This window comes from Boleophthalmus pectinirostris, unplaced genomic scaffold (assembly GCF_026225935.1).
Source record: "Boleophthalmus pectinirostris isolate CB_2022bp ecotype Guang Dong unplaced genomic scaffold, ASM2622593v1 HiC_scaffold_14, whole genome shotgun sequence".
Lineage (NCBI taxonomy): Eukaryota > Metazoa > Chordata > Actinopteri > Gobiiformes > Gobiidae > Boleophthalmus > Boleophthalmus pectinirostris.
In genome coordinates this window covers 15624292-15637079 of record NW_026571047.1, presented here as the reverse complement: position 1 = coordinate 15637079, position 12788 = coordinate 15624292, and the positions used below count along the sequence as shown (strand labels likewise).

The window sequence follows — 12788 nt, the reverse complement described above, 5'->3', positions numbered from 1 at the left end:
GTTAAAAGGCATGTTATTGTCTGTGATCTTTACAAGAGCGCTGTGCTGCTCCAGAATCTGAAGTACAATTAGATCTTAATGCTGGACACTTAGGCTCATCACAAATCCAATACTAGTCAGCGGTGTCCTTGGAGCTAAAATGGCCGCCTGTTTAGATATTGATTCGACAATGTGTTAGCGATGAAAGTGTAGTGCTAGTTGTTTCGATATTGATTAGTTAAGAACAGAAGATAACATTTTTTGATCAGACTTATCAAAGCAGTACAATGGGCGTGACACAACTTCACAATACATACCCATATTGCCTTTACACCTAGTTCAGTGATTGAAATCAAACATTGCTTCGCTGCTCTATGTGTAAAATGATGTAAATTATCTTATTGTTGATGACTATTGATTTTTATTTTCAGTCTCCTATAATGACTGAAATGACAGACATGCATTGTATCTCCAAGGGCATCATGACAATGTAGAAGATAACCATTTTGTAGAATACCAGCGGGTTATTCTAGTTTGAAACATGGGGACATTTTATAAGCCAATTGCTGGGTTTCGGATGACATCACACCATTCTATAGGACAATAATATTTAATACAGATGGGGGCAGCTAAAATCAATACTGTTAAAAAGCAGAAGTTATTCTAGTCACTCATCGAAATCTGGTTCAACATTTACCTTTTAAATATTTCATGGCAAAGGACAATGCAGCTGATCGTCATGGCAAATCTGTCTCTTTTCCCCATCTGGTAGTATGACATCATCTAGGTCTGTCACCATAATTGCTATATTGACTTATTGTTCAATAAATGAAAGCTAGAGCAATATATTTTGGAGCTCAATATTTATAGTGTGTACAATTTCTTTTTTAAGAGTGGAGATTTGGTAGCCTGATTTATCAGCCAGTTTCACTTCATAGAAACCGTCTGACCTTGCAGCTTTAGAATTCATTCACTCGACGGTAGGCGGGTACTTTTTTTAATTTAACCAATCGCTGCTATTTGGTTGTGACGTATGTAATGCGCCGGTAATGGGGCTATCTGGTATATTAAGCTTTTCCCAAATCCCGTAGGAAGAATTACAATAACGTCTTTCCCTTTGATAAAATTCACCAAACATTCTCTTTGTTCAGGCTTTAAATCCTAGATCTTGGGAATTGTTGCCAACACAGAATGTATGGCTCTTCTCTGATTGGATGGTGCCTGAACTCACACTTCCGGGGTTTTTGCAAACCGTCTAGTGTATTTTGATTCTTGATGTAGTTGCTGGAGAGAAATTAAATTGAATGGAGGCTCTAGGTGGCGTTAGCCTGGCTAGAGATTTGGGATATTTTTGTTGTAATAATACATTTGAGCTGTAAAAGTTTAAATAAGGCTAATTCTTGACCAATAAGATCAAGACTTTTGATGAGCCCATCTATTAAAAAAGTTTCCTGCAGTTATCTTGTGTTATTGAAAGTACTTTATGCCACTGATACAATATTAACATTTATCACAGTTTATCTCTGTACTGTTGTATCCTTCTTCAAAATTTGTGATCATGATAACCCAACATCTTCACATTCTAAAATCTGAAAGCTCAAAATGTGTAATAACGTTTAATAATATCAACAGTTCTTTGACTTTTGACATGGAGGTAATTGATTGTTTTTATTTGTTACAGCAACTGATGAGGGAGCGTCAGCAGATGGCCAGTCGTCCTTTTGCCTCTGTGGCGGTTGCACTCGACGCTCGGGGAGAAGAGACGGAGCTGCTGCAGCCTGTGCTGGAGGTAAGACTTGATTTCACAATTTTAAGCTGCACAAACCCCCATTACATATACTGGACTGGGGTCTCCAACCTTCATTGTCCAAGGCAGCCATGTAGGCTCCCTGTCCTGTGTCTATTTAGAGAATGTTAAACTTTTTCATTAATGCCATAAGTCAGATTTACATCTTTTTTTCTTCCTTGCAAAACAATTAAGCCTTTTTGGGTGCACTACTGGCATTGGGATATGTTGACACCTGTTGTTATTCCAGTCTCTCTGTGCGTTACAATTGATCAAAACTGAAAAGCATATGGTTTTTGCCGTTACTATCTATAAGCTAAATTTCTCAGGTTCATTCCTCCATGTCCCTCTACAAATTTAGGTGGTTCCCCTTCTTTCACTCATCACACATAACACTGGCAGAGGTATGTCAAATCTCCTGAAATCCAACAGCCACATAACTCAATAAAAGACTCTTTATCCTTTAAACTCAAAGTAGTATAAGGAAAATGGAAAAGGAAGGTAGGGAGGTAGGAAGTTTAGGACATTTTGCTAAAAGAAAACCACTTGGACACTTGGAATCCCACTTACAAACATGAAAAGGTAAACTCTACACAGTTTGGGAACAGAACATGGAACCTTTTTGCGTTGACTACAGTGCTAACTATTTTGCAATTGTAATACCAAATGATTAGCCTCAGATGATGTTTGTGGACTGACAACTTTTCTATCAGCTCAAATTGCTTATAAAAATATACCAGACTACATAAAACATCATGATCTGTTGTTTTATAGACCCAAAGTTAAAGAAAAGTAAAGGATAAGGCAAGGTCTAAAAATAAAGCATGATTTGTTTGTGCTTTGACCTGCGCTAGTGCCGCACCCAGCCAAGGCATTCTCCTCACAAATCGTCCACTCCCACATCAATAAGAAATCTACCCAGGCTTTCTCATCTTGTCCTCCTGATTTTAGATACATTGTCCTGTACAATCAGGGCTGTACACCCGCTGTTGTTTACCAATCGATGCTCAAGAAACCTTTTTCTGAGCAATGAAGTTTCTGTAAGATGTTTATGGATTTTTTAAGAGTGCATTATTTGAGAAGAGAGGATGACGGCGAACATAAAAGAAGACTGAATTGAAGGTTTAAAGATGGTGACATCAAATTTGTGTTTTTTAAAACTGTTCTTTTGTCTGGTAAGTTTTGAGGTCTGACATTCTAATCAGGCATACGTGATTTTCCACTAACTTTAGCAATAAAAAAGAGCACATCACAGCCAAACTAAACAAAAGATCAAATGAAAATACATTACAATTGCTCAAATCATCATCTGCTCACTTTCAAGTATGTTTGGGTAGTTTTGCATTATTGTGAAAATTTCAGTTTTCACCTACCCCCTATCTCCACCTGCCTTTTTTTAACAATAAAAACTGCTGTGAAAAGAGGTCATGCTTATCAGTTCTGTTATTTTGAACAGAAAGTTAATGGGCCTGTTTCTTTCATTAAGCCGTTTTAGATTATTTTATTTAATTTTTTTGTAAGATAATAACATATGTATGTATGTATGTATGCTAAAGTTTAAAGGTGTATTGTGTAACTTTTCTGGTGGAGAGTCCATCAAATGCTTCTCTCCATGGAAATGTTATTGTTTGTCTGTAATGTTTCACAGTATGGCATTAAACCTTTATATCTTTATGCAGACCAAATCAGACCAAGTTACAGGTCAAATCTGTGGAGAAGCAAGCCCGCTCACAGTGCCTGTTTTTCTAGGTATTTTTGAGCTATAAAACTACCTGTAAAGTAGATCTATTTACTGTCATACTGTGGAACATTCCAGTCAGAGAAATGACATTTCCATAGAAATAAGCAGGTGACAGACCCTTCGCATGAAAAGTTAACACTAAATACCCACCAAAAGCATATCCTACGTTTCAGTGCTTTTTTCCCCCTCCTAAATGCCCTTTTAAGCACTACAAAAGAAGTCTCTAAACTGGCCCACAGACCACCCAAACTCCCTCTGTCCCGCGAGTTAAGCACAGGTCGATAAAGAGCACTGCATCTTTAAACTGACATCAGAGGACCGGCTCTATTCCTTCAGCCCTGGACTAGTGTAGTGTCACCTGCAGCTGAGAGGGATAAAATCACTGTGGCAACCAGCGAAAAGCCTCTACATTAGCTATTAGTGTGCCGCCGAGTGCTACTCACGATGCATTATGGTGTAGTGAAGGGCAGTGTAAAGAGCGGAGGAGGAGAAAAACAATGCTTTCTTTACTCTCACCGGGGCCATTTGCGCTGCATTTCCCCAAGCATTTAAATACAGTCTGGGGCTGAGTAACGCCGATAACTACTATGTTTATTGCGACAGCTTTGATTAAAGTGGGACGTTAATTGGTGCTATATAAATGTCAAACGAATGGTAAAGTGTACACTCTCTGAAGTGGCACTTTGGGTATTGTCAGTTCACGTCTTCCTATACAAGCCATACGTGTAAAAGTTCCCTTCACTTGCTGATGGGCGGCTGTTCGAAAGACGTATTCTTAAGCAATTTAGATAATGATGAGGTTCTTCTGTTGTGTGACCCTTTCAAGTTGTGGATTGAACCTGAGCAATCCCTTTTTCATGCAGTGAGTTTTAATAGCTTCTCCAGAAGTATACCCCATCTTCAGTCTGTAAATATTTGCCTTTTACCAAATACTATGTTGAGTATAGATGGCCACCTAATTTTTATTCACGCTCGTTTGCATAATCCATAAATTGGTTTTCAGGTCAAAAGTGTTTTATCACTGTAGCGTTTGTGAATATTCTTAATATGCTGGATAACTTTGCAATAATGCACTTTGGGTGAGTCAATGAATAAAAAGCCTATTTGGCGGCAATTGCCACCACTTATCTGCCCCACGTTAATGTTCAAAGGGAACACGGTCTCATTTGTTTCTATTATCTCCACTCAATTCAGACATAAAATGATTGACCGTTAGAAGGGAATTATTATGTTTACTCGGTACATTAAAAGAGGGATTTTAGATGGTCCCTCAAAGTGTATTCATTTTATATTGGGGATATACAGTTGTGTCGTGAAGGACAATTGACAAAAAAAAGAGACAATCATAATTAAAGGTCCTATGTTACTCAAAATTGACTATTGTGAACTTTAAGTTATGTTATAATGTTGTTTACCCATCAAAATATTACCTGGAGTTGTGTTTTGTTTCATTCACAAATTTTGAAGTACCCTTTATTATTAGTCTGTTTACATCTCCAAAGCTCAAAATGCTCTGTCTGTTCCACCTTGTAATATCTCATAGTTATAGATTTCAATTTAACAGCTCAGTTTTACTTTTTGTTCAGTAGAGTCTGGCAATTCCAAATCATCCAACTGATTCTAGTAGTAAAAACACAGTGGAGCACTTCCTGTATTACCACAAGGTGTGTCTGGTAAGAGTGTTTTCTCTTTGAGAGAAGAACACAACCTAAATATGCAGGATTTGTGTGTTAAACATGTATGAATGAAACAAAACACAACTCCAGGTATGTTTTTAATGAGGAAACAACATTATAACAGATCAGAAAATAGTGTAATTTGGACCCTTTAATTGATTTGAATTTCTAGACTCACAGCTGCAAGTCATGGATGTCTTTGTACTGTGGAGCGCACTTGCAATAACACAAAGAGGATCTACTTTACAAACAAACCCAAAACCTCCTCGTTTGATGGCGTGCTGTCAATATAGCTATCATTTTACGTTTTATCTCGGAGGGGGCATAAACGTCTCCGCAGCTTCTATTCTTGGCTGTCTTCACTCATCCCTTGGCGGACACCTTCATTTACCCAGCGTCGTACTGTACTGTCAACATGGATGACACTGCATCAGTTACAGCCTCTGCCACTAAGTTTTCACAAGCCTCCAGCTGGACTGAGAGGGGAGCATCATCGCTAGAGCTGCGTCTGTTTCCCCTGGATCTTTGGCCTGCGTTAGCCCCCCGAGGCACGGACACTGCTTTTTACTGACCACAATGTCAACAGCTGCTTCACAACTGCGCCAATCTGGCAACCAAACGCTAAAGGCCTGGATGTCACAGATGTCTCCCCTCACTTTGAATGGCGCTCAACATATGGGGAGCGAGAATGATAGATGACACCTGCCACTGGGCGAATGTGTATGTGTGTGCGTGGATATTTGTGTCTGCGTGCCCGTATGCATTGGATATGGAAATGTGTGTGTGCACTTGAAAGAATGTAAATGACAAAACAGTTATCTGGTATTAATAAAACATGGATGAAGTGTGGAGCTGGCCTGTCTCCTTGATGTAAAGTCGTTCAAAAGATGAGTGGATGGGCTATTGCTTCATTGGATTTTTAGGCCATCGCTGGATATAAAAAGCATATTGATCGTAAGAATACTCTGCTCTTATAATGTGGTTAAGGTTCAATCAATGGGCTTGGACATGAGGTCTTTGAAGTTCTTCCACGGGTTGGCCTAATCAATGTCTTACAATGCATCAGCACCCGCCAATGCCCCATATGTATCCCTCTTAAGGCCCATAGTTGAGATTAGAAAGCCACCAATATATATATACATATATATTTTTTTTTTCCTGACTGATGCCTATACTGATTGTTTAGAGCATGGTCTATAAGCTTTGCCGATATTTTTGGACTATATTTATTTGACTATATTTTAATTTACTGTAAACACACTCTCTTTTTTTTTTTTTTACCATAAACCTGTAAGGAAGTGTATAGTCTCGTTTTGGTGCGGCTTTCTCTTCGTATTAAAGTGTTATATAATGTTTTAGATGGCAAGATTGAACAAAAAAATAAATAAATAATCGGCCTACTCTGGAGATTTAAGGCCTACAGCCAATATGCTAAAAAGTCCACATATGGATATATCGGTCTATCTCTGGTTTGTTCTGATACAATATTGACTTTATGTTCTAATTTTAAATCTGTTAATTTCTGTAGTTCTTTTCAGTCTGTAATGAGATCACTTTTGGAGATATGACAGTGTTGCAGTGGTTTAAGTGTTTGTTTGGAAGGTCACTGTTGAGCTCATATTTTTGTTTTGTTGTGTCCCTGGTTAACGTTAATGGCCATTCACTCCAGTCACAACTTAAGTGACAAAAAGGGCATCTGGCGCAAAAGTCTGTCAAAACATCATGCAACTGGGACACTGCTTTGGTGACCCATGATGAAAATGAGAGCTATGAAATCATACAAAAGATATGACTTTGACTATTTCCCCAGTGACCAATAAGGCTGTCACAATATTACAATTTCCTTTTTATTTAATTTTCAGCATGAAATAAAAGCAGTTTCTATTACCCTTTTTGACAACCCAATATATCCTCAAAAAACAAATAAAACTAGCTTGGAAGTTACTCGCATCTCCCCTTGCGATTATCTATTTTCCTTTTACTTGTTGCAACTCATTTCCATTTTAAATCCCACCATCCGCAATGGCCGAAGTGGAACCCACTCACACCAGACATGTTATTATTCCCCAATTTCTCTCCCCTCTTCTCCCCAAACCATGCTGTGAAAGCGACGTTGACGTTCATTATCAGGATGACATGTTTTTCACGCTTGAGACAAACGCTTTTGGCCATTAACTCCGAGGGGGTAGGTCATCGCCTCAGCCCGTGGACAGTCTGACAGAGACACAAGTGGTGTTGTTGTGCGACCAATCAAAGCTTTTGTCTCAGAGGGAGGGTGCTCCGTCTGTATCAGCACCAAACAGCTATCAAGACTCATCAGGCTAGATTACATCACTTTGAGTAATTAAGAGAGTTTACTTTTGTGGAGGATTTTGTTTTGATGCCAGGCACTTAACTTCAGTTGTTTTGTGTTGTCAGGGCGTGCCAAAGCCGGTAGCTGTAGAGCCATGTTCGGGAGGCAAAGCTGCAGTGTTAACCGTGCTGATGCGTCTGCCCTCTGGACCCACAGGACTACCTCCACCGGGCCAATCAGGTAACCATTGTCATCCAATTTAAAGGAACATTTTTTGACTAGGCCTATTGTACTACACAACTACCCAGGGTCTGCCTCTCCAGCTGGGGTAGACAATACCAAACATTAAGCTCTGTATGACCAAGCGTAGCCACAAGCCTACTAGTTAAGGTTTCTACGGATTTCTCAGGGATACAATTGGCAAAAGTCGTTACTTTCATATTTTGATGGCACAAAAGCAAAACTACTGTAAAGAAAGAGAAAAAAAGACTTGCACTTATAAATTCAGGCAAGGTTTAGTGAGGACATATCACATAAGAAGTAGGTTTCAAACAATCAACCATCTTGATAGTTGAGAACCTCTTTCTGTTTTGGTAAAAGGTACACTGTGTAACTCTTCTGGTAGCGGGTACAACACCTAGCCATTCAGTGCCTCTGCTCAATTTATTTTCTCTCCAGCGACTAAGTCAGGAATCAGAATACACTAGACAGTTTGCAAGAACCCTGGAAGTGCGAGTCCGGGCACCAGCCAATTGGCAAAAAGCCATACATTATGATTTGGCAGCGATTCCCAAGATCGAGGATTTAATAAAGAGAATGTTTGGTGAATTTTATTAAGGGGATAGACGTTATTTCCCTTCTTCCTTCGGGGTTTGGGAAAAGCTTAATATTCCAGTTAGACCCGTTAGCGGCGCATTACATACGTCATGACCAAATAGCAGCGATTGGTTAAATAAAAAAGTACCCGCCTGCCGTCAAGCGAAAGAATTCAAATGCTGTGAGGTTAGACGGTTTCCACAAAGTGAAACTGGCTGATAAATCAGGCTATACAGCACCTGCTTGTATCCATGGACATATTAGTGTGTTACCTGAGATGTTCCACAGTATGGCATTAAACTCCTCTAATGCCGTCCCTAAGGCTATAGTTATAGGTCAAGTCTGTAAAGATGCAAGATACTGTATACAATATGGAACATACCCCACTAAGAAATAACATCTCCATGGAGACAAGTAGGTGGTGAACCTTGAACCAGTAAAGTTACATAGTTCAACTTTAATTTAAATATCTCCTGTTCATTATTGGTTTGCCATGCAGTATAGCTATTCAATAATTCACCTAAATGTAACTCAAAATACTTACTGGTACTCACTTTTTTTATGTTTTTTTTTCTCCTTTCTAGGCTTCATCGTGGCAAGTGCACTAATAGATGTCTCCCAGCAGAAAGCATCAGATTTTAAGGACAAATCTCAGGCTTTAAAAAACAGGAAAGCCCTCGCCCCGACACATCAAGGCACCTGCGTCTGAGTGCCCAAAGTACACATCTAGAGGGCGCTGTTTTAAGCCCTGTTTGAACCTGTTACGGACTGCCTGGAGGCCTTTTCTATAGACATGTACAGTACTTTCATTTTGGCTGCTAACACTCAACCAAAACCTTACCTAAGTTTCACAAGCTCACTGTCTCATACGCCATTTCATGCTCTCATAAACTTAGCCACAGAAATCTTTGAAATCAGCAGCTTCTTTACCAACCCCACCCTTCATTCTTTTGGGGCGGCCATCATGAAAAATCTTCATAAATGCATGAGGAGGAACTTTTATCACCAATTTAGGCCTTGTCTACACCTATGAGGCTATTTTTGAAAACATCACATTTTGGAAGTACGTTACTCACAGAAAATGCACTTTGAAGAACAAATTAAAAGTTAATTAATGTTTGTAGTCTAATAATAATAATAATAATAATAATGCTATTCGAGAAGTTCGGCCCAAGTGTCTCAGTTCTCAGTAATGTCTGAATGTTTTAGTTAGTGTGGACAGCATAACTATAAGAATACATGCTATTGTTATTACAACATGAAGGGAACAGAAAATGCTGTCAATCAATCTAAAAATCATGATTTAAAAAATGTCCCTTCATAGTGCTTTAAATGTCCCTGGTCATTCAAAATGGCTGGTAGATAGTTCTCGTAGGTTTATTTTCCGTTTGCTTGCCATGGACTGGGTTTCAGTGGTGCTAAAATATTGAATTGATTTTCGCTGTTTAAATATTCTGCCTTTTTGAAGAGGTAGTCACAGTATTAGACTTGCACCCAATGTTTATAGTAGTATTCTCTAACCAGCGCTGCCAACTCAACAAAGCCTTTCATGTTTCTACCATCCGCCCAGCAGAAGTCTGTATTTTCTTCAGAAGAGAAGATATGGATGAGACCAGCGAAATTAAACGGCAAAATCACGAAGAGGGCAAAAGTGGAAGTTGCTATTCAAAAGGACGTTAAAATCCTGGTATAACCCCATTGTAATGTTCTTATTTTGAAGACTTTATTAACGTCATGCTCCAATTGCTGTTTACTGATTTGTTTTGTACATTTTTTATTAGTCCTTCGAAAGGTTAAAATGTCCCTGTTTATAATAATGCCTTGGCTTCTTCTCATGAACTTTGAACTCTAATGGAAGGAAAGGGGCGGGGCCATTTTTGTAAGCGGACTGCCCCGATGCTGTACAGTGTCTTGTTGAACAAATGTGAGTCTTTTGTCACTCGGATCTCTTGAGATATTACGTGTTTGTCAAGTTTTTATGACAGATTGGCGCGAGAGAAGACGATTGATTTTAGGCCTTGTCACCTGTTACTATTATTATCTATAAAAATTGTAAGTCTTTTTGCTACACTTGTGAAAAAGCATTTTGTGTTAATATTTTTGTTTTGATATTTAATGGATTCCTGTGTAATTCACTTGACTTCAGATCATTTTACATATTTTTGAATTGTGCATCCTTACGGGCATTGTCTTACTATGATTTGTTGTTGAGAAGTGGTTTCGGAGGATATTATGCCAGCTAATGTGTTTTTTATTTTGTCTCTGGAGTAATCCTATTTGAAGTGTCATTACACAGGAATCAGGAGCTCACTGTAACATGAAAAAAGAGGCATATCGGTAATCTTCAGTGTATTTTATGGGCGACGTGCCAGAAAATAAAACAGAACTGGAAATGAATGGACCACCGCCTGTCTACCCACGTCTCAGTTATTCTCAGTTAAGTGTACCAAAACTATGAAATACACACAATAATTAAATTTCTGTTACTATGGTGACCGAACTTTCTCTATTTCTCTACCAATCTGAATTTTAGGTATCCATTATCCATTTAAAATACAGAATTATTTAAAGGTGCATGATGTAACTTTTCAGGTGGAGGGTCCGCTACCTACCACATAGTATGATGTTTTGACTTATCTCCATGGAAAAAAGAATGTGATGCCAGAGGGCCAAGTTACAGGTCAGAACTGTGGAGAGGAGAGCCCACTCGCAGCATGCTTTTCATGATATTTCTGAGCAACAAAATTATCTATAATTAATGAAATGCCAGATAGATTGGAGTTATGTTTAGTTTCATTCACACATGTTTGAGTAATCCTCCATTATTAGGCTATACACAGCTCTAAAGCTCAAAATGCTCTGTTCCACCTTGTGATGTCATGTACTGATAGTTTTCAATTTAATAGGTACCTTTTAAATTTTGTTTAGTAGCCTGGAAATGCCATGTCTGAAATTATCCAAATGATCCTAGTGAAGATGTATAAAATTTAAAAACACAGTGGAGCACTTCCTGTATTCCCACATGACATCACAAGGTGGACCAGAGTGTTTTCTGTCTGAGAGAAGAACTCATCATCTTTTACGTAGACAAACTTTATTGATCCGCAAGGGAAATTATTTGGACACAGTAGCTCACACATCATATATAACACAATATATTATAATAACAAAGAGTAAAAACTATAAATGTTCATAATAAACTCTAAATAAATAGCAAAATGTTAACATTATTGAGAAAGTTTGTGGTGCTCACTTCAGAGAAAACCTGCCGAGCCACACGGTCCACAGCCAGAGGAGATTCCAAGATGTAGAACCTCATTTGGTCAATCATCATTCTCATACAGAGCCATAAGCCTCTGGAACAACCTCCCACATGACATTATATCATATACTAATTATAAAATGTTTACACGCCTAACCAAACAATGGCTTTTAACCAAACAAACCTGTACACATTAATCTGCCCAGTATGAATGAAGCAGTAACTGTAAATATGTAAATACTGTATGGATGTTATTTTTTTATTTATTTCGGTCACAGGTATATTTTGACTTTAATTCATAAACAGTCATATTTAACATATACAGACCGAAAAGGTGCAGGCTGAAGCTGAAGCTTATTATGCCTTTACCCTTTATTCCTTTGTCAGAGCGTCATCTTGACACCAGTTCATCTTCATAAATACAGCAGGAAGAAACAAGCTAATCAGTAACAGAACAACAAAGTATTACAGCACAAACTAAGTCTCATATTTCATGTATCTGTCCAGAGTTAAACATTTAAGCTTCTTTATGAAGTGAAAGAAAGTGGTGCACACTTGTGAAGTGGTGACTGAGACTGAATGGGACTAGTTTTACTTATAATTGACTGGATGAATGATTGCATCCGTATAAGTTGTATTGTATTTTATTGGTATGTGTGCCATTTATGACATCAACCTGTCCAGGGACTGAAGGTGGAAATTAGCCATTTTGCTATAACCTGGCACAAGCATATGTAGCTCAATGTTTTTATGTGCATTGTCCCTGATAAATGAACAAATAAAGTAAAACTAAACAGAAACAAAAAGATAGGAAGAGACAAGTGTCCAGTAAGACACAGTTATTTAAACGTATATGTAAAAGTTTAAATAAAATAGTAAAATAAGTAATAAAATATAAAATCTCAGCTATATACAAGAGGTCATAGGAAGACGGTGCAACAATGATATGATCATTATCGGGAGGGAGTATTATCTGTTACATAAGGGTGAGTTGTTGTATAGTTGTATAGAGTATGTCTTAATGTAGTCTTGAATCTCTCACTGTTTACTTTACAGGGTACATAGCATAGCTCAGAAAAATATAATAATATGGGCACTTTAACAAAAATATATTGAAGTACAGAATAGGAATTATCTAACAGTTCAACAAACACAATATCAGTTTATAGCATTTGGAGATCTAGCTGTGTGACTGGGAAGTAGTCCTACTAAGTGTGACTCATAAGTGCTATTGC

General features: G+C 38.1%; 1 protein-coding gene across 1 annotated transcript in view; it reads left to right on the top strand.

The window, feature by feature from the left end:
* atrnl1b (attractin-like 1b) overlaps positions 1–10696 on the top strand; it is a 69484-nt gene extending 58788 nt beyond the window's left edge. The window contains exons 27-29 of the mRNA XM_020918126.2: positions 1661–1768; positions 7601–7715; positions 8876–10696. Coding sequence (XP_020773785.2) covers positions 1661–1768; positions 7601–7715; positions 8876–9000 — 348 coding nt within the window. The 3' untranslated portion in view covers positions 9001–10696. The remainder of the gene's footprint in view (positions 1–1660; positions 1769–7600; positions 7716–8875) is intronic.
* Positions 10697–12788: the final 2092 nt, after the last annotated feature.